Below are 22,038 nucleotides of genomic sequence, written 5' to 3' on the forward strand. Positions count from 1 at the left end.
GTGCCTCTCACAGAACCAGTAATGGGTAATTCCCCACACTCCCATGAACACAGTATGGTTCTGTGCCAGAGGGCGAGGCCCCTGAGCAGACAGCTGTAGGATGTTCGCTGTTTTGTGTGAGAACAATAGCAAGTAAAAAGAATAGTCACCCTCCATGAAATCCTCTGCAGCACTTAGATTTGATGACTTTCTCTAAGTGGACATTCGCAAAAAGACAATGAATCAGGATTGCTGCATGCCAGATGTTTCCACTGGAACCTCTGACACTCATTGGATCAGAAAATCCCCTAAGGAAGCTTGGATGGTTCAGTATGAAAACGTTCACATGGAGCCTTCTTCTTTAGTCATTTGCAGCATGTGAAATCAAATTCTGCCTTTGATTTGAGAAAAAGACGTTACCCTCTGGGCTTGGTTTTCTGTGGCTTTCTTGTGTCTCTCATGGCTTTTATTGTTATGCTGGTTCTAGAACTCAATACCTTTTGAGGTCCATTTTCCCTTTCCCTGACTCCTGATTAGTGACCTAAAGGGGTTTGTATTCCATTCTTTGTAGCTGTCCTGTTCCTTTTAGCAACAATTCAGTGTTGAAAAAATGTCTGCTTGCCAGTTTCCCCCTGAGCTTGGTCCTGGCTGGACAGTGAAAGGAAACTGTCAGTCTTGCATTTAAAAGCTCAAGACCTTATCTGTGCAAATTGTTCCCACCCTAGGTAAGAAAACAGGCAAAACCACCAGGTAGAGAAAAATACTTGGGAAAACAGTTGCTTTTGGAACTTCCCATATTCTAAATTTCTGATATGAGAAGTGTTTCTACTTGTATGGAATAAATGTGATTAAAACAGTATTTCTACTTATATGGTAGATGATCATATAATTATTACACGTGAGAGCAGACAGGGACACTGACCACCTTTGTCTTCAGCAGGGGCCAGAGAGGGGGATTTGAGACACCTCTTGTGGTTGTTACAAAGATGAAATATCTTTTATTCTCAGCCTTCTTTCTACGGATGTATAGGGGTTTCTGATTCTTCAGTATTCTTTCAATTATTAGAGGTGTGTTAGACTCAGATACACCTTCCCATGTGAACACAAAGACTTTGAAATATGGAAATCTTGTATATACTCTCACAGTCTGCAACTGGTAAATTATTTTTAGGCAATTTCTGTTGTGAATGGACAAATATTCATGGATAGGTATTGTTTATCCCTTTTAGAGTGTCAGTCAGCTACTGCTCTCCAGCTCATGATCAAGCGTTGTCATGGGAAAAGAAGCTGCAGCATATATGCCAGCACCTATGAATTTGGAGATCCTTGTTACCCAGGCATCCAAAAGCATCTTAATGTCATCTACACCTGTGGTAAGTTACAAAATTCTCTAACTCTCACTGGGGTCTATGTTTGTTGAACAATGGTGTGCAGACAACAACAAGATTTTAAAAGTTTTTCAATGTGGTGGAACGTGGTGATTCTTATTTGGTCAACATGCAAAAGCTTTGGATCGCCAGAGTGGTTTAATTCTGTCGCTTTTTGTACTCATTGGCTTGATGGAAAAAAGCAAAAAATGTGGAAGTGGTATTTTATTAACCCATTCAGTGCTTCTTCAAGGCAGGAAAATTGGGTGGTGAGGTTAATCTGCTCAGTGGATGTTTACACACTGAATGTTGGCATCTTGCAGCAAAGCTGTGGTTATCAGTAGGATCCTTATTACTCTGTTCTGTCTTTATTTCATTTTATACCATAGAACCAGGTGATTACCAATCCATACTCATCCACTGCGTTAGTAGGAAATCACTCCCAAAATCTTCAGGTAAACATTGCAACAATTTTTCTAACAAAATACTGTTCTTTACAAAAAAATAAATAAACAGTTGGAGCTCTCAGTTGGGAGCTTAAGTCATAGCATTGAGCAGACACTGTGCTCTTACCTGAGTAGTCATCTTATTTTGCAACAGAGGAAAAATTGTTCCTGACTGAGTCCTGTAGTATAAAAACAACATATGTCTTCTTACTGTGATGACATTTTGGTCATTTGTAGCTGACATATTGAAAAATATTTCCTTCAGAGTTTTGCTGACATAGTTGTTGCTAGGCTTAGCTCAGTCTCTCTTTCTCTCTGTGTTCCTTTCTGCAACCATCTAGAAGTAGAAATTTTGGTGCTGTACTGAATGTGCTGAGCAGACAGTGGGACATGTAGTAAAGGAGAAGCTCTTTGTGCCCTCAGACAACAATGGTTCTGTGGGTCACTCTGCGTGGGTAACTGCAGGATGCTGAGTGTGACAGAAAGAATTTGAAATGGAGTCACCATAACATTTTGTGTAGTGGCTATAGCACGGTGGATGTGCAGTGCCCTGAGGAGCAGAGACACTGATGCAGGAGCATCAGGCTCTCAGCTTGTCTGGCTGTTGTTTCATTTGGCTGGAGTGGCAGGAAGGTTGGGTTTTGTTCGAAGGGATGCGGCAAAAAGTAGCAAGGCTATCTGTGCAAAGCCCTGTGAATTTTCTAGTCAGGAAGGTGATGTTTTTATATCACTTTTCTCATAAAAAGACTGGAGAGAAGCTTATCCTCATGGGGATTTGACAGAAATGAAGGCAATGTAGCAGGAAAAACAGGAGCTCCATCCGTCAAAAATCCAGGGAAAACAAACAGATCCCCATTATGTATTTCCAAGAGGATTTCTCCTTCAAAGGCCTCCACAGACTTATTCTGGCATTCTGGTCCTGGTCTCAAAGTCCACTACAAAAGGCACTAATGATTTCTTAATCTGACCTTAACTCTCTAGTCCAAGCCTAACTGCATCAGGAAATGAGTCACGCTTGAGAGCACAAAATGGCATGTTTTGCTTTTCCGTGGGTGAAATCTGCCTCATCCTTTGAAGGTGGCCATGGCTCCTTTTCAAAACCATGATCTCAGACATGTCTCTGAGCTGGATTTTGTGATCAACAGACACATATTTCTCGCCTCAATGAGCAAAGTCCTTCAAAATGTGAAAATGAAATAAACAAGAAATTAAATTCCAGTTCCATGTGCTTGTGCCAGACAGAACTATGTCCTGGAATTCTTTCAGAAGAAGTGATAAAACCAAACAATTTGATATTCTTATGGCCTAGAGATGATAGCCATGTAGAAAACCTCATGCTGGCTGTCTCTTTGTTTCAGGTTTCCATAAAGCTGCACACATTATGGCTCCTGGTATAGTGCTCTCCTACTTTCACCAAACCTGTGGGAGTGAAAGGGGACAGGCTGTGACAAATGGACAGTTCCCTGAGGCCTGTATCTCAGTACATGTCCGTTTCCCACTTCTTGCACTTGGAAACATGTTGTCCCTTGCTGCTGTTTCCTGGAGAGCAGTGAAAGATGCAGTGACCCTGGCATAGCTTGGGAAATGTGATGGGTGTACAAATGGGCTTCTCTCAGCATCACTTCAACCCTTTTTGTTGCTGCTTCAAATAAGTGACCCCATCACTCTCTGAGATCAGGCAGTGCCATCAGTCTGCTCCTCTCTGTCACTCTCCGTCTGCCAGACTGTGTCAGAAATGTCCTGCCATGTGTCACTGGTCTTACCTGTGAGAAAAACTGCCATGTGTCCTTCACCAGGGTTACTGACCTGCTGTGCTGCTTTGGAAGAGGTGGTGAGAGCAAGAACAGCTATTCATGTGGCCATGTGGGTGGAAGAGTCTTCATGCAGACATTTTACATGTGAAGAACTTCAGTAACTATGGGGACAGAGCAGCTGAGCTCTGCTTTTGGGGCTAAAGCATGGGAAGGACTGGAAAGAGACCAATATGTCTTCTTCTGATAGCAACTCATGAAAAAAAAAATCTGCTGAGGAAGTAAGTAATGAGGTGACAAAAGGTAAAATTAACTGAAAGCTCATGAGTTGTTTGCAGAAATCAAAACTGAGATGGACTTTGTGACAGGCTGGTGGTTGTGTAGACCAATGCCTAGTGAAGAGCTGGTGAGGTGTCTTATCTCCCAGTCCTGGCAGGAGGACGTCTGCAAGGTCTCTCAGGTCATCATGTCCACACTGTTCTTCTCTAGCCTGACAACAGGAGCTGGGCCCTATTCCAGATCTCCAAGAGATGAATGGATGAAGCAACAGCTTTGCTTTCTTTAAGCCATAGCCATATTTTTTGGAGGTTCCTTCCTCTAGCCTCCATTTTTTATTGGACGTGAGAATTCCTGCCAGACACACACGATTGTGCTGATGAATCTGTTATTAAATAAAGGTGTTATCTAACTTTTTGCACAGCTGTATGTTTTTAAAATATTGTTTGTAATTACTCCAGCCAGTGGGAATGTCTCAAGTCAGCAGTTCTCATTAACAAATGATACCCCTCTGCATCGTGGGTTCAAGACCTATTGGCATCCCTTAGCTGAGAGGGAAATGCCACCAGCTCGTGTGTATGTATGAGATGATTGAAGCAAACAAGTACCCGGCAGCCTGGTGTGATAGAGATCTCTTGACTGCATTAGGGTCCCATTAGCCCAGCCAAGGAAACAGATGAAAAATCCTCCAACAAAAAAACATGCCAAACCTGAATCTTGGCAGGAGCTGAAATACGAAATTTTGGCCCCAAGCCAGATTTAGCTAATGGAATGGTGTGGAAGGTGGGATTTTCCAGTATGTGGGTCACATTACTGCACTAATAAATACATTAATAACTTTTTCAAAAAAGGAAAAGGCAAGTTAATTCTGGGAAGCACATAAGGCATGGTGAGGTTCAGTTCTGAGTGTGGCAGCTGTAATAGAGGCAGATAAAAAATTTTAGCTCAGCCTTTTCTTTAAAATACCCTGAAAATCTTAGAGGAGAAAAGAAAATAAAAAAGCATTAATGCAACTGAGAAAAAGAATGCAAAAAAGACTTACTAGAAGTCTTTCTCTCCTTGTTTCCTTTCCCCCTAAGCATCTCTCTTTCTCTCTGTCTTTCTTAGGTATAAAACACTGTAATATTTGTGAGTAGCTTGATAGTGATTTTGTACTTACTGATAAAACTTACTGTGCTCACGATCTTTTCATTTTCTTAATTGTCCGGTTATTAACATCAAAGGCTCCCTTTATTTCTCTATATCTCTTTACTCTCTAGCTTGCTAGACTTGGTTTTTTGGCCTGTGCTGAAGTCCTAACTCAGCACTGCATGAAAACCTGTGGAATTTTTTCACGCACACAATGCCACTTGGACTCAAGGAAGTGTTGAATTGTGTGCTTTATTTTAAGACCTATGGATAATTACCATGAAAGTTAAATATTTCCTCAAATCCTTCCTTGGTTTAAAGTGAAACCTTATTCTGAGCACTGAAAGTCAAGGTAGCCATTCAGAGTGTCCACTGTTCCCCAGTGCCAGACCTGCCTCCCTGTGCAGTCCATGGAGGCTGCAAATGTAAACCCTCTGCTAAGGACCTGCTGCTCTTTAAATGCAGGCATCCATCAGAAATGGCTTGATGAGAATAAAAGAAAAGGATGGGGATTGTGAATTCCTTTGTGTCTAGATGTGTTTCAGTGGGTTGGTTATCAGTCCTGATAACTGGTGACATTTTAGTGCTGCGGTTGGACACGTGCTGAACAAAATGGAGGAAATATGGCCTTGGATGTGTTTTTGATGTGAATATCTGTCGTATGTTTAGATGTGTGCATGCCTCCTGCTTGATTCATGCTCACCAGGAAGGAGTCATTGGGCTGAGAGCTAATGAACTGCCATGGTAACTCATAAATTGCTTGGAAAATCCTGCAGTTCTGCCACATTAATAATCCTGCCATCCTGCTTTATGAGGCAATAAGCTGAGTCCCAGGGGCCAAGTGCTTCACATCCCAACGAGAGAACTGTGCAGGTAAAGAACAAAGCCTGAGCACAGGGACAGCAGCTACTGTTGCTTTGGGGTGTCTGGTGCTGCTGGGAGACCAAACGGGGTCAAGGAGAGGTGGCTGAGGTGCTCTGGGGTGATGGGGGTGTGCTGACCTTTGCTTTCTCTGAGTGCTTGGGAAAGCAGCCTGTCTTTCTCTAAAATGTTGTGTTTAAATAAATGTTCTTTCAAGTTGGAGTAGAGGCAGGGTCTGTGTTAAACAAGGCAGCTCTGAGGTGGTTGCCCTCATGATGACAATGATGAGGAGGGAGGCAAAAAAGCTGCACAAATTCTCTCCTGTCATCTCAAAGGGACTGTGCTCTGGTCCATTAGCTCCTGTGCAGTAAATCTATCAATGCCTCAGGCTGGATGAATGTAATGGTTCCTTTTGCTCTTAAAATTTATGAATTCATGAATGTAGAAAATGTATTTTTATCACTGCAAAAGTGCTTTCTGTTGCGATAAAACTCAATTCCAAGATATGAAAAAATAGAAGAGAAGCAATTCCAGACTTCCAAGAAAAAACAAAAGCCTTTTACACCCCTTTGAAACAGGGCAATGCAGGCAGGGTCTTGCTAGAGAAAGACAGATGCAGAATGTGTGATGCAGACTTTCTTTCTTCAAAAGTTGAAATAAAATTGCTGTTTACAAACAAATAAAGATTGTAGGAAATCTAGCTCTAGGGATGTTCCACTGAATGTATAATGTCTGATAATGTTTGTTTAACTGGGCTTCTTGTATAATGCTGTGAAACAGAACTCACAGACATGTAGATTTGAAATTCATGGCCACATAGGTTTGACCTACCAAATACATAAAGAACAGAATAATGATATGATACAATTCCATGTGGCTACTTTCATTGTCAGGACACTGAGTTCAGAGATAGGACATCTATTCAAATAATTTCTCTTATTTTCCTAAGTTAATAGAAGTTTATCCAGTAATTTTTGTATCAAGCCTATGCTTCTCTTCAAGCTACAGAGTATTTTTTAAAAAGCTATCCTGTCCTCATGTAATGACTACAAATATTGAAAAATTCATGAAGTGGGAATCATCTGAGCAAGTGTAGACATATAAGCCATAGAGATTTATAGTGTAGACATTCCCATCTGAGACAAATTCCTTTTACAGGTAATGTGGAGAAGCAGCTGCTTTTGAGGCACAAATCATCTCATCCCAAAGTAAGTGCCTGAAAGAGATGAACTGCGTATTTGAAGTGACAGTTCTCCTGTACTGACTGTAAAGGGGCTCCTGGTGCTTAGCTGATATATTGTTATCCACATGTAGAGCCTCTACAATGCAGATATCTACATCTACATCCACCCGTCCCTGGAAGGGTTCAAGGCAAGGTTGGATGGGGATTTGAGCAACCTGCTCTAGTAGAAGATGTCCCTGCCCATGGTGGGTGAGGGCTGGAATTAGATGAACTTTAAGGTCCCTTCCTACCCAAACTATTCTGTGATTCCACAGTTCTATAATCTGGTGAGGTGCTTTCAACCACAAGGTTCTTATGCAAATGCTTATTTTGGTCAAAATTATCACTGCCACATAATGACAATACCAGTGTTTTCTACTTATATTTATTGGTTTCCACTCCCACTGTTTGACAGATCTCCCACTGTTATAGATTTATCCAAGTAAGAGAGGAACAGGATGTTTGTTTAAGTTCCTAAGGAATTACCTCTAGCCATGAGTGTTATTGCTGAAAAAGTTCTCAAATAGCAGCTTGGTGTCTTGCACCTCAGCTCAAGGTTATATCGATCTCTACACTTGGGTTTGGAGAGGGATTTTCCTATTAATTGGTTTTGCATTGGAATTGAGGTCCATTTTCTGCATTTCATCTTTATTAATTCCCTAAATGTTTCCAGGAGCTAGGATGGGGTCAGTATATTTGCTGACTTCTTTGTTTGTCTGGTTGTTCTCATTTTGGACTTTTGTTCTCAAGGTCAAATTTGTTCTAAACTGTCAAGGACTGCAGCTGGTGGTATGGGAGAGGGGGCAGAGTAGATTTTCATTGGTGATGTGATATCTGTTACATCACCAGTTTCTGCAAGCAAATGGACTTGTTGAACCTGCTTCCAGACTTCTGCCCATTTCCATCCAGGTGAAGGAAAAGCAAGGAGCTTGTTGTCCTTTCAGAAACTCAGACCTCGCATTCAGAATTAGTAATATTTCACAGAACATGTTAAAAAAGCACTGGCAGTGTAACTAAAGACTGCACTGTGATGGGTGACCAGATAGGTCAAGGCTGACATTTTCTGACTTCTGAGGCCGTGATTTTATCACCTTCGATGATGACTTAACAATTTTTGTGGGTGCAGTTTCCTCGATCTCAGAGAGAAGCAAAGAGGAAACCCCTCAGTCAGCAAGACTCATAATTTGGATACATGGCATGGATCTGTTGGAGTTCATGGATTACCTGAGGGTAAAGGCAAGATGCCATCTCTTTTGCTGGCCAGTGCTGAAGTGAGTGGGGCACGTGCTTTACTAATGGGCTTGGAGGTACCTGCTCATAACAGGCAATAGCAGCTCTGCCACCCTGCACCAAGGAGGGACATGCTACAGGGACAAAGAGCTGTTTATGTTTAACATTGGTGATTGCACTGGGATGTGAAACATGACACAAACAGCCTCATTAGTTCTAAGATGAAGCTTGGTAAATCAGGTAATTGAAAGCTGTCATTGTGCTGCTCCTGTTTGCTTACTGTACAGCTCACTGTCGCTTGATATGAATCACCCCAGGAGACTCCAAACATGCCTTGCCTGGCTGGCTCAGACACAGCAACTCTTCATTACCAGAGCAGAATGAGCCTGTGTCTGACACAGATTAGGGCAAATAAATATTCTGAGGAAGCAGAGCTCTACGTCTCAGGTGGAGGAGGAACAGGTAATGCTGTCACCTCAAGGGAAAGGCTTGAAAACCCTTTGATTCCTGCAGAGAAGAAACTGAGGCCTGGAGATAAAAATCATTGCCTTGGGGATGGGGAGGAAGGAAGACGGGGCTGAAGGAAGCACAGAGGGAGTTCAAAGGACACTTTTTATGATGATCCTAAGCAGAATGATCTGTAAGACAAGTGCTACCTTACAATTAGGCAGGGTTTGCAAGTCTGCTGGTCCCTCAACTCTGGGAGACATATAGACCTTCTGCTATGGAAAATGTCCCATAAAGAGATAACTAAAGTGCTCTGCAGCCCCTGACCTGCACTGTTCATAAGGTGTGTGCACCTGAGACCTTTATTCCTTTTATCTCTATGTTTTGTATTGTTTTGTTTTATTTTGTTTTGTTGTGTTTTGTTTTAGTTGGTAAGGACTATGGCCTAAAAGTCACAGGAGAAGACTGCAGGGAAGGGTGGTCAGTCTGTCGTAGTGGAGTGGTGATGGGAAGGAGGCAGGTGGGACTTTTGTTTTTCATTCTGGTATTATTCATATATTTTATAATTTTAGAAATTTAGGAAATGTTTTATAATGGACCTGGAGTTTCTACTGTAATAACTATAATAGTAAACTGTAATATAACCAATATTTTATGGTGGCTGACACAACTTCAAGGTTACTAAACAGATTGTCTCACTGAATGATTTCCTCTGGCATAAATATGCACATGTCCTTGAGGCTGAACAGCAATCTTCCATCTAGAGAAAGGATTTCAGGCCTGGGGTGGATCTGGGGGGTTTTGTCTGGTGGTTCTGAGACCTCCATGTTTGAATAGGAGGGGTACAGCCTCAAAATCACTTGTGAATCATCCATGATTTCACCCCAGAAAAGCAGATCTACCTGAGAATGATTGAGCAAGGTGACATCTGGATGTCATATGTCTAAAGGAAATCTTTGAGGAGCTCTGGAGAGAGAGAAGTGGAGCAGAATTAAAGTTACATGGGTTGTCTATGTGGTGATTTTTTTTTCTGCAAGCTTAACCCTGCAGTACAGACTTCCTATTCTTTGCCGTATCGATGCCCTTAATGATGTTATAAAAATTCTGACCATGAGTAAGTGTTAGCTATTTATAATTTTAATACCACAGGTTATTTTTTTACCTGGGAACTTCATTGAATAGCCTCATAAATGGGGTTACTATTGTGTCTCCATTCCTGTTGAGACCTGTGCAGATTTCAAATATAGTAATTAACAGTAATGTTGGCAGGTATGAGAGTTCTTTACCGGTGAGGAGGTTGGCAGCCAGTCTGCCAGCCCTTTTCAAGCAGGAGACTGCAGGCTGCAGCCAGAGGAATGTCTCAGCAATGAATGGCTGACCCTTGATTCAGTGCTCACCTTAACTCCTCCTAATTGAGGTTAATGCCAGAAGCATTGACACCTTGATGCTCACTCATTAGTGCCTGGAGGCTACTGAAGATTGCTGACAGCTCAGTGAAACACCCGTTAGATTAAATTTAAAGGAAGCGTTTGACACCATGACCGATTAAGATATATTTGCATTTATATATATTTGCCTTTCCTTTTTAAAAACATATCAAGACAATGATATTTCCTTGCAACCTTTATAGAAGGATTCACAGTTGGTGCCTTTCTGCCAGCACGTGCACATTTCTCTGCTGTGCACCTACCACTGCCCTGCTGGTTTCTAGCTGCTCTCTCTCCACATTAATGTGAAACAAACAGGAAATACTCTGGGATTTGGAAAATGAAAATTTGGAAAATATGTTCCTGACCATTGTTATGAATGGATCATGTGGGTTTAAATAAGTCCCTGCCTTTTGCCCAGGCCTCTGGCAGCAGGCAGTCGCTTTATTGAGGTGGCCAGCACCCCAAGACCCACTCTCATTCATAAGCTCTTTAACAATGGTGGATTCAGACTATTATAGAATGAATTATTTATTTAATAGACACAAAACTAACAGACATAAGACTTAAAACAGACTATTACTACACAGGAGTAAGACAAAAAGAGACAGCTAGTACTACACGTGGGGTTAAAGGTACCTATTAATTTTACTGCTAGTGAAGAAATAATACAACTTAGGAGCCGATGTTTCTTAGCACCAAATTGTTGAAGGGGCACACATCGAAATCCTTTCCCTCAATTTCCAGAAAAGTAACCACGAAGTTGCATCCAAGCTTCAGGAAGAAATTGTCTTGCACCTTCCCAAGGAGTTTGTAAGAGACTTCTGTCTCTGTGATAAACTGTGATACTTTTATAGTGTAAAAACAGGCCTTTTGATCACATACATTTTTTATCTCTTCCCACATCTGTTAAGCTGGCAGACCTCTTGGCACCAGGAGATGATACCCACTGGGCCTTGCCCACCTGGGTTATCTCTCTGATCTGCACCAGCCACCTGTGGTGGGGAGAGGGGTGATATGCCCTGCCACACCATGAAAAGAGAATTAGACAACCAGGACAGAGAGAAGAAAAAAATTGCAATTTTTTGAAAGTCACCAAAGATGCAAATATACATGACCTCTGTGGTGGTGTCTCTTGGTACAGTTGAGGTTTGTGAGATGTTGCTGTAATAGAAAATCGATAAAATAGGCACTCAGGGGTGTCTATAGACCACTGATGAGAGCTACATGGGCATGAGCACATTTGAGGGATGTAGTTTACTGATGAACTTGTCTGGCTTAACGGTTGAACTCAATGATCTTAGAGTCTTCTCCAACCTAAATGATCCTATGATTCTATGATTCTATGACCAAATGTGTAATTTAGTTGCTGGGAAGTGCACTGATGGTTCTGTGAGTGTTACCACACCTACAGGCCTCCGCAAGGATTGTTGTGCAATGCACTCACTTGCTAAGAAGTGTTTCCTGCTATGAGTGATGTTACATAGGCAGGATCAGCCAAACTTTGGAGAAAGTGTTAGTCTGATTCTGGGTGTGGAGACAGCATTTACACAGGGGTTTGTGTCATGCCAGCTGAACCAAAGAACTATCAACTCTCTTATCAATGTATATTCTGTGCTGGCTTTGTTAGATGAGTAGATACATGCGTTGCTCTCCAGGTGGAATTCTCACCATACAGTATTTCCTGTGCAATCTTTGATTATATGAAATGAAAAGAAAGCAGTAAGATATGGCGAGTTAATTTCTAATTTATTGCTGTTTTGAACCTGAGGTCTGGCTCTCCATGGTCAAGCCACTAGTCCTGTGTGGACTAGGCAGGGAGGAGGCTGCTGTGCCTTATGTGAGTTATGTGCTTTATAACAGCTGAATGATGACCAACCCGGGTCTCTTTAGTATCACTAAAGAGCATTTCCCTTATTCCAGTTCAAGTTCTTGTTTGGGAGAGGCCAGGTAATGGTAGGGTGTAGATGCTGATATTTATGAGTCTTCTCACTACCTGTGAACAAACCCCGCCCTATTTCATCCTTCAGTAGTATGGGAGAATCCCAGAGGATCACTCTTCCCCCTCACTTTGGAGATTTTCTTTCATTTCTGCTTGATCTCTGAGGCCTGAGGCATGGATATTTTATCTTCTGTTTGTATGGAAGTTTTGGAGTGGGCTTTTACAGTGTCTGGTTGTCTCTGCGCTGGTGCTTAGAGATGGGGATGCCAGTGAGGCATTTAAGAGTAGACACCTCCCAGAAGCTCCTTAGGTAATGTCTGCTCGGCACAGATGAACTTCTGGGGTGCACCCCACCTTACAGTGGGGAGGAGATTGCCGTGGAAGTCTTGCTCTTCAGGAAACTTTCTTTAACATTCATCTGGCACTTGTATTTCCGACCTCCTTTTCAAGACCTCCATTTATTCAAAATATCCACACCCAAACAGTTAATGCCCCTTCAGACAGACACTTCAAATACTGTTGACCGTGGCTACTTTTCATGTCCTGTTTTAGTCACTGTTTAGCTAAGCCATTCATGTTCAGCTCCTTTAATCTTTCCTCATAAATCAACCTGCCCAGCCACTCAATTGTCTTTTTGTTGCTCTTCTCCTCAATTACCTGTACCTTTTAACAAACACTGAGCAGGCTTATGATTATTTTCCCTCTGGGGGCCAGCAGAGACTTAAAATCTCTTTGCCATATATTAGCCATGAGTTTGTTTCAGCATCAGGCAGGAGCAGCATCATTACCCAAGGAAGAAAAGCTGACTCTCTGGAGTTTCAGTTCCAAGTATTCAGCTGCTCAGTATTTCACTTATTATCCCTCATTTAGGTGAACTGAGCCAAAGAACGTAGGAATTTCTGAATGTCAGAGTAGGGAAGCATTTCTGTATGGGGAAAACAGGATCATGGGGAACAGCATCAGGATCCTTTGCTGGCTGGTTGTGTTTCCAGCTTTACTGACACACAGGCCTGGGGTCTTAAGGATGACTGATACTCCATAATATAAACAACGAAGCAAATCCTACTAGATCCCTTTCAAAGATATTTAACTAAATTCCTAACCCATGAGCCCACCCCGGGCCACCTCTTATCTTTGAAAGCCATCTCACAGCTGCATGTAAAGACTCTGGAGGCTGGTTAATCCCAGCAGATGGACCTTGGTGTCGGTGCCTTGAGGGGAAGGAGCAACGGAGGGAGGGCAGAGTCTTGGAGGTCTCTTTGTTGAATGGGTGTCACTCCATTTTGGTTCAAGCCAAAGCCTCAGGGAGAGGCAGAAAACTGCAGCTCCATCTGGAGTCCAGCAAACCTGTTTTGGGTCAAAAGTTGCCCCAGCCTGGATGCTCATAGCTTGCAGGCACTCAGGGAGTATGCATCAAGGACCAACCTGTAAAAGGGGATTGCAGTATTTAGTCCCTGGATCATATATACTCCCTTCAAACTTTGATGAAGCTCTCAAAGTATTTTCTTTAGAAGAAAAAAATACCTCTTCGAATGGACAAGAAATGCCTATTTTAAAATGGTCCATGAAGAATTAGAAAGAAAATAACAGCTTACAAAAGGGCAACCCCCTACTACATCTCTTCCCCAGGCACGGTAGTCAGCACGGCCCAGGGGAGGGGCACTGGCCTAATGGAGAGAAGTTTTCTGCTTAACCCTGATCAATCATCAGCTCTTTGGGCAGACACTGGGCTTCCTCCTGCCTGGTGTGGTTAGACCCCATGCCCTGGGGCTGTTTGCTCAGCATCTGGCAGGAGAGAGCAGCAGCCTCCCCACCGCCCATGGGGTTTGGGTTTATGCATCGAGTGCAGACATGATCACACAGATGTGAGGAGTTTCTGCTTTCAGTGCCTACAGTTGCTGTTGAACTTTATTGACATGAAGCTTCGGAACGATCAGGTGTTAAGCTCCTGTCTGACATGTCCATTGCTGTCAGGATAATTCACTCAGTCATGAATTCAATGACTGTCTCACATTTATCTTACATTTTTTTTGTTGTTTCTTATTGTTTTAATTCTTATTACTATGAAAAATAACTAATATTAAATTCTCTTCCTGTCTACTTTTTTTTCCAGTGGAAAAAAATCAAATCATTAGGGATATAACTCAGGGTTCTATACTAACACACATTTTTTAACATGCTGCATATTGATCAAAGGGTCTGCTGCGTGAAAGCTGTACATGATTCCTACAGGGAGAAAAGGCAAATTTTCTCCTCTGTGCTATTAGAGATCAAAACCTTCTGCAGATGTCTTGGGTATCAGTGAAGAATGAAGTATAGGATGTCGGTGCCATGTTGTGGCTCTCTTTTGGGAGGATCGAGCCACCTAGTAAATTTGAGTTAGAACATGTGTAATGTAAATTTTCTGTCAGATATTTCTTAGCTTGTACTAACAAACAAATGGATTTTCTTTCCTTCCTCACCTCATAATTCTTTGTCCTTTAAGTTGTGCTTAATTAAATATGAGGGTACAGAAAATTTAATGGGGAAGGCACAGATACTGGTTTGTACTTTCTGTTTTTCTTTCCTTCCTGTTCACATTCAGCGTTGTCAGGGTAGTGATTTTCTCTTAAGCAACACTTAGGCATATGCATATGTTTGCATTTAATTTCCAGATGGGGAGGCAGGCCTCTAAGAACAGTGTGAGCTGCTGCTTTATGGATCTGGCTGGCTGACTGACTTACCTTCCCTCTGCAGCTGGCCAAGAAACTGCGCCCCACACCCGGGATGCCGACACACTCATGGCTGAGCCAGGCTTTTGGGCTCTCAAGTCAGACTGGTACAAAAAACGATTTAGCTGTCCTAGACTGAGAAAAGGTTCACCAGCTCCTTACATACCTGGGGCTCTTGAACCCAAGGTCATACAAACTGCTTTACTTTCTGGCACGACCGCTCTTTGTAAATGTGTTTCCTGAAGTCTTGGGCAGATTTTATTCAAGGAAATGTATTTAACCATCAGCACTGACATTTTGGTTATGGCAAAAATATTTTCCTATGTAGAGGGACTTGTAATGATCCCTCTGTTTCTCTGCAAGTGCTCCTCTGCAGACTTCCTGAAGGGAATTCTGTATCTCTGTGTCTCAGGAGTCTCATCCTGGCTTGGAGAGTTGTGTTTTCCTGAGGGACCTTACTGAGTGAGTTGTAAGTCTCAGTGTAGCTGGGTCCAACCCACTTTGAAGTTCAAGACTAAAGGTTCGGACTAGCAACCTGGAGTATAAGTGGAAGGCTGGAGTACTGAGTGCACAGACATATTGATCTGAATAGGAATGCATTTGCAAACAGGTATGTTATTAAACATGCTCTAATGCTGACCAGATGTAGCTGTCTACGGTATAATCAGCTACATATGGACTAGATATGTTGGCCTCCCTTTGTAGTCAGTATATGAAAAGAAAAAGGCATTTCTAGGTTGCAGTTTATCTCATTTTCAATAGGTATCTCAGGTACCCCTTACAAGTGTTTGTTTCTCTCTTTCATTTTTAAAGGAACCTGTGGTGACTGGACACCATGTGAATATCTGCAGTGTTGACACCTGAAGTTAGGCCAGATAGTTCTTATCTTGAATATGTTTTCTAGAAAATTTTCTATTTTCAATAAATATTTGTCATTACTTTCCTAAGTCTTCAAACCTCGTGACGTCTAAATTAACTTCAAGCACACTATTGATTACAATTTGACTAAAATGCTTCAAATAATTTCTTTTTTTTCCCAACTTATTAGTCTTTGACTGTTTCAGATATTATTACCAGAAAAGTAGAAAATTAGTATATAGTTAAATAATATCTGCTTTGTGTAAATAACAGATCTTCTGAAGAGTTCTTAGCCTTTGGTGGGTTTGAACCCAGTTTTGCAGGATGGGACTCAGGTTTTGATTCTGATTCTGAATATAGTTGCCCAGAGGTTCCACAACTCTTGCTGTAGCCAAGGAAATTTGTTTTTGTACTGACTAGATATGTAGGGCTCAGTTGCCCATATATACACATAAAGTGATATTTTAGACAATTTGGTTTATTTATAGATCCTGCCTAATATTTGCACAATCTGTCTTTGATGTTTCAGCCTAGGGCCTTTCAAAAGCACTCAACAGTCATATTTAACTGGATCATGGGTATTTGACCAGCTGAATTATTCTTGGACCAGTGCTGACAATAATGGGATCTTGCACACAGAATGCCCATGTGGACAGTTACATGTTGACTTCCCAGATTCTTGTCACTGTGCAAAGATGAAACCTTGGGAAGGGTTTATCTTTGTCTGAGGGATGCAGTGGTCTTAATATAGTTTCCTTGCTCTGGCAGCTGTCCCTGTGGAGGACAGCAAGAATGCAGGAGAGAGGCGTGTTGCTATTTATTTCTTTTTTTTACCCATCTTTGAAAACAACGGATCCCAAAAATGGACACGGCAATGATGTCCTTCTTATGGCACAGAAAAGCAAAGAACCTCTTCTCTATTTTGAGACATCAAAGGAATCCATGTCCTTCTGGAGTACATTTCCTTTTCCCACTTAGTGAAAAAAGAAAACCTTTCCCTATCCTTTGTTTTAGTGGAAGTTACCCAACTCAGAAGCAGGAGTCTGCTGTTAGGGCTAGAGCTTGTAACACTGAAAACATAGCAATTCTCAACGAGAAATGCCTTGAACCAACACAAGAATGATAACTTGTCCCATTGTCAAAGCTCCTGGTGGTGTTTATGCACTGTATCAGGGAGAATGCTCCTGCAGATCCAGTTTCACCAGCTCTGTGTGGTGTTTGACCACATGGAAGTAGCTGGGGTGACACCAGCAGATCCACGAGCACCTCCACATCCCTCCTGCTTTCTGACTGCCCAGCCAGGCTGTGTGCCCAGCTCTGCAGGGGAGGTTCTGCCTGGTTTGAAGGACATGCTGCAGCCATGCCTGCAAGGAGTTGCTTGCTTGGACAACCTGTGTCACCTGATGAAGGGACTAGGCCCCTCCAGTGAAGTGAACACCTCCAGTAACACAGGGAAGCTCTCCATTCTAAGCAGTGTTTAGTGCATGCAGCTTCCAACTAGACTGTGTGGTTTGTGAGGCTCTACAGGAACTACCCAGCCCTGATCTTGGCAAAAGCCAACACAGCCTAATTAGAGCCTTTTCCAGCTGGCCCCAAACCCATTAGCACCATCAGCCAGTCTTGCAGCATGCCATGCTTGGCCACTCCACTATCCCTGCCCCATGGAGGTGTCCTGGGAGTTGCTGGTGTTGGTTCAGTGCCTACTGGTAGGAAATTCCTATGCCAGGGTGAGTCCCCCCACCTGGAAGCTCCCAGCATCTTCTGTGCACTTGCTGTCTCCCAGGCAGCAGAAGGAGCAGGGGATGAGTCTGAACACATCAAGGAGGCAGATGTGACCTGCCAGGCATCCCTCATTCTGGGCAGCCAGTTTGGAGATGTAACTGTGTTTTGGAGAGAGTACCCATGGGCTACACTCTACAATAAAAATGTTCCCTGGCCCTAAGGTAAAGTGGCAAGGCATAGCTCACATCTGAATAGAGGAACTCTCTATACTCAAACAAGCTGCTAAGTCCCTGGCTGTGCTGTCTCCTGGGCCATGCCAGGGTGGAGAACAGACCAAAAGATCTCTGGAAATTTTATTAGTTACAACCTGTGTACAATTCCAAGCCAGTTCTTGAGCCCTTTAGTTTATTAATACAGATATATCCTGGATTTGAAGTTCAGATCAAAGAGTTTTATTGATCATTATTCTTGCAGTCCCTCTTTGTTTATTCTTCAGTCTTTCTGGGATAAAAGGCTATGGCATTCATGATCCTGACATGCTAAAAAACATCCCTGCTCCAGATCAACACAGCTTCACTGCCAGAAAGGGCTATGGGGCTGCAAAAAATACAGGGGATGTATTGAAACTGTCTGGCCCTTGTGTGTTGGAGAGTGAGTCTGGCATTGGCCAGGGAATGGCCAGTGAACCCTGAACTTGCCTCCCATCACAGTGAGAGAGCAAGAGAGGAACAGAGGAGAGGGCTGTGCCCTGACACTGCAGGGGAAATTGCCCTATTTTTTGTTCTTAGGCTGTTCTCAAATATTTTTGTCCAGTTCTTTCTGTTGTTTTTGTTGCCATAAGGTTGGCAAAGCAAAACCAGCTAATGCCAGTTGTTCCTTCTGTGCACAGGACACAGCCACTTGGCTGCTCAAGTCTGAGAGAGGAGCAGCTGTTCCATGTACCTCTGTCTGGGACATTCAGAGCAGGAGGATGTCTCTTCTCTCATACTAATGACCTTGTCCATGATTTCTCAGCCTACTTGGAAGGAAAAGAGATTGGACCACATCCATCATTATTTAGATTGGCAGTGGAAACCAACCTGGGCTAATTTGATAACTTGGAAAAATACAGACTCCTCAGACCAGTGTTTCCTTTGGACATGCACATTCTAGTAGCATTTAATTTATTTCTTTAATTACCCCTCCAAATCTTCATTAAATATTCCCAGTTCAGTCTGAACTCTGGTTTGCTTTGAAGGGTCTTGGGATCAGATCCTATAGCCAAGAGAAGCTGGAACATTTCTAGTCATTAACCAAGAATGACTCTGAAAGGGTTTTGGGATCCAAAATATGGAGATATTGAAGAAACCTTTCTAGTCAAGGTTCGAATCCCTTCTTAGATAACAGCTATTGCTGAACACAGTGGGCAGAGCAAGTCAGTAAGAGACGGTGTCTTGTCCAAGCAGTTCCTAAGACCTGCTGCAAAATACTTTCAGTGGAATCAACAGGTTTTGAGTCAGGTCTTGGGTGACTCTGTTCTGCAATAAACATAGGGGGATAGCAGTAATTGTAGACCATGGTGCTCATTTTGGCCACCATGATATTATTACAACAGATCCCCAGTCCACAAACACACCCTTTCCTTTGCTAACCCAGCAGCTCTTATGAACCAAACATGCTGTTGAAAGAAAGTTGCAGAGAATGTGGTTTCCCTGAGCATTTCAAACATGTTATAAAACCAGAGGAGCTGAAGTAATCATCATTATTAGTAAGCAGACTTGGAGCCTGAGTCTGAATCTGCTGTGAGTATAAACAACCTGTGTTCGTGTGCATCCTCCCTGCCTTTGGTGATGAGTGTTTCACTGTGAGATTAGGGGTTGAAGGCTCTGAGATAATGATTTCATCTGTGTGCCTCTTAGTGCTGTAAAGCCCATAGAATATCAGAAAATTTATTGCTGTGACTTAGTTGCAAACTCCCTGGAGTGGACAAGGGTTGTGGACCTCATGATAAATAGCACACGCTAATATTTAGCAAATGATAATGCAGACCACAGAAAAGTGGGAATAGGGGAAAATATATTCCCAAGGGCTGACAACTAATGCAAAGAGCCAAGAAAAGTTTATAGTGGGAGGGAATTTCCCCAGCTTCCCTCCTCCATGCATAAGTCACTGCATTATGGATGTGTTGCACAGAGCCCAGCATTGATCCCTCCAGCACCAAAGTTACTCCTGGCAGGAGTTCAGAACATACAAACTCACAAAGCCCTGCAGGCAGAGCAGACCTGATGTTTTCCAGCCCCAGCTGGAAGGTGGTAGAGCCTATATTTGAAGCAGATGAAAGGGCTTGTGACTAAAGCTTAACTGGTTGTTTACAGGGCTTCTCTGATGCCTCTGTGCCATCTGTTTCATGCACAGGGCAGGTATCTTGCCAGACCATTTCCCTGTCCCCCCTTCCCAGTTAGCCCCTTTCCAGAGAGCTAAAAAATCCTCCATCTTCTTTCACTCAACCAACAAGGACAAATTAGTGCTAGAATCCCCCTTCTGACTGTAAACAGAGATGTGTCATTGCAGGGGATGAGGCACATACAACATGATGTCAGAGGGTGGTGCATGAGCCCTTCTGGGATCAGGATCACTTGGTGAGGTGTTGTACATGCATGTGTACAGACAGCACTGTTCTGGTGAGTGCTGTGCCAAATTATGTCAATCCTTGAGGCAAGAGGGTTTGTACAGCTGGTAAGGGGTTGGGGTAAGCCGGGGGCTGGGGTGACCTACAGCCCCTTTTCCTTCTTTGGCCTTAAAAAGAGGCAGTTGGAAGATGGGTGATGCCAACCAGCTGTGTCTGCCGCTTCCAGTCTGCGATGGGGAAGGGGATGGGCATGGTGAATTCCTGGTGAATGAGCAGAAAGGGAGGAGAGGGAGGAATGAGAGGGCAAGTCACAGTCTTGAGACATGACAGGTCTACAGTGGATGAGGCAGCTTTCCCTTGATGCCTGCAGGAAATCTGGGTCATTAGAGGGTGATGGATGCCTTAGCAGAGCTGTCTGTCCTGTGGTGATGGAAAATGTCCACCTCATGCAGCAACACAGTGCTTAGTCCACAGCCGAAATGAGGAGACTCAGAGGCAGAGGGTGGCAATGCCTAAGGGCTTTAAATATTACTTTGGGGTAGAGGGTGAAAAGTGATGCATGTAAACAACTGATTGTGAGAGGTAAGTCTTTGATTGCAATTGAATCTGATTTTTCCTTCATTTGTGGGAAATACAGAGTGTTGGTGACCAGACATACAGTCATGACACTTCTGAGAGACAAGGATTAGAACTGCAGCCTTGGGCTCATAAGGTGAGAATTAAAGTTTCCTGTGTGATTATATGGAAACTGCAGTAAAACACACATAAAACCAAATTGCGGGTCATGCGTTTCAGATGCTGGAAAGGGAGGAATGATGGATAGCCTGTGGCAAAATCCAATGTACATACGTGTGACTGCAAAAGATCAGAAGGAGGCATAAGCATCTGATTTAGAATACTTGTAGTGCAGAGGCAGATTCGTAGCATATGTTGAGAGCTTATAGGGAACAGACCGTGCAATATGTGATACCACACGCAGAGAGCCAGCACTCTGGAAACGTCCTTCTCCTGGGAAAAAGATCATGGAGCAACATTTATTTTTAAGAGGCACCCTCATGTTTTATATATTTGTGCTTTCTGTCACGATATTTGATAGCATTGCATTCCATCACTTGGAGACACGCTGCTTGGGAAGGCAGGCCTGGAGAGTACCTGTGCTCTGCTCAAACCCCTTTCCCGTGGCTGCATGCCATACTAGTCCCTTTATTTGGCCTTTGAGTGTTCTGAGAGCAAACTGTGTGTAGTTGGGTTGAACTAATGAAGTATATCCTGGGAGAGATGCACTGGAGAAGGACACAATGGATTAATAGACCCAAGGAGCAGATCAGTGAGATGCTCCCAAATAGCAAGTCCAACCCTTCCTCCTGAGTTCCAAAATAAGTTAACATGAAAACTGTACACTTTCAAACCCCAGTGTGCTCAAATCAAAGCAGCAATGCCCTAATGAAAGCCAATTCTAACCCTGATTCCTTACACATAACAAGGGGAGCTGGCTGTCCTGCCTGTGCCCTCCCTCTGCCCACCCTGACAGCCCATATTACAAGCAGTCTGGAATGCTGTGCATTCACCTCTGGCTGTGGGCGAGCAGGAGCCTCTGATAGTGTCCTGCCTCTTGCTGGAGTGGATGTGACTGGTGGAGGCACATCTCTACCCACCAAAAATCTCTCATCTGTGATGACACACGGACACTTCTGTCAGCATCTCCTTCACGCTGGATGAAATATCATTTGGTTGAGGCCAGGGGGAGCAATCTTCCTCCTTCAGATCCCTTTTCCAGCGACTAGGGGATGCTTCCAGGTATTGAACAGGCAGCCAAGGCTTCTTACTGCTCTTTGCTGACTCTTATGCTGCAGCATAGCTGGGGGGAGTGTGGGGTCCTCTGGCTGCTTTCCAGACACCAACAGCTGCATGTTCCCCTCCAGAGAAGTGGCTCTGGTCCCACAGAGATGGCCTGATGCAATGGCATTTGGAAAGACCTGCAGCAAAGCAGCAGAACTGGGAGGAAGGGATCATTGCTGGGATAAGAACGGTGGAAAAGACTACAGGAAGGGAAATGGCAATTC

At 43.2% G+C, this 22,038-nt stretch overlaps 1 protein-coding gene across 3 annotated transcripts in view; it reads left to right on the plus strand.

Annotated features, from left to right (window-relative positions):
* Positions 1 to 22,038, plus strand: part of EVA1A (eva-1 homolog A, regulator of programmed cell death) — a 208,976-nt gene that overhangs the window by 103,360 nt on the left and 83,578 nt on the right. For all 3 annotated transcript variants that reach the window (XM_039569884.1, XM_010393247.4, XM_010393249.2), the window contains exon 5: positions 1,209 to 1,352. In XM_039569884.1, the coding sequence (XP_039425818.1) occupies positions 1,209 to 1,352 (144 nt within the window). The remainder of the gene's footprint in view (positions 1 to 1,208; positions 1,353 to 22,038) is intronic.

This window comes from Corvus cornix, chromosome 3 (genome assembly GCF_000738735.6).
Source record: "Corvus cornix cornix isolate S_Up_H32 chromosome 3, ASM73873v5, whole genome shotgun sequence".
Taxonomy (NCBI): Eukaryota; Metazoa; Chordata; class Aves; order Passeriformes; family Corvidae; genus Corvus; species Corvus cornix.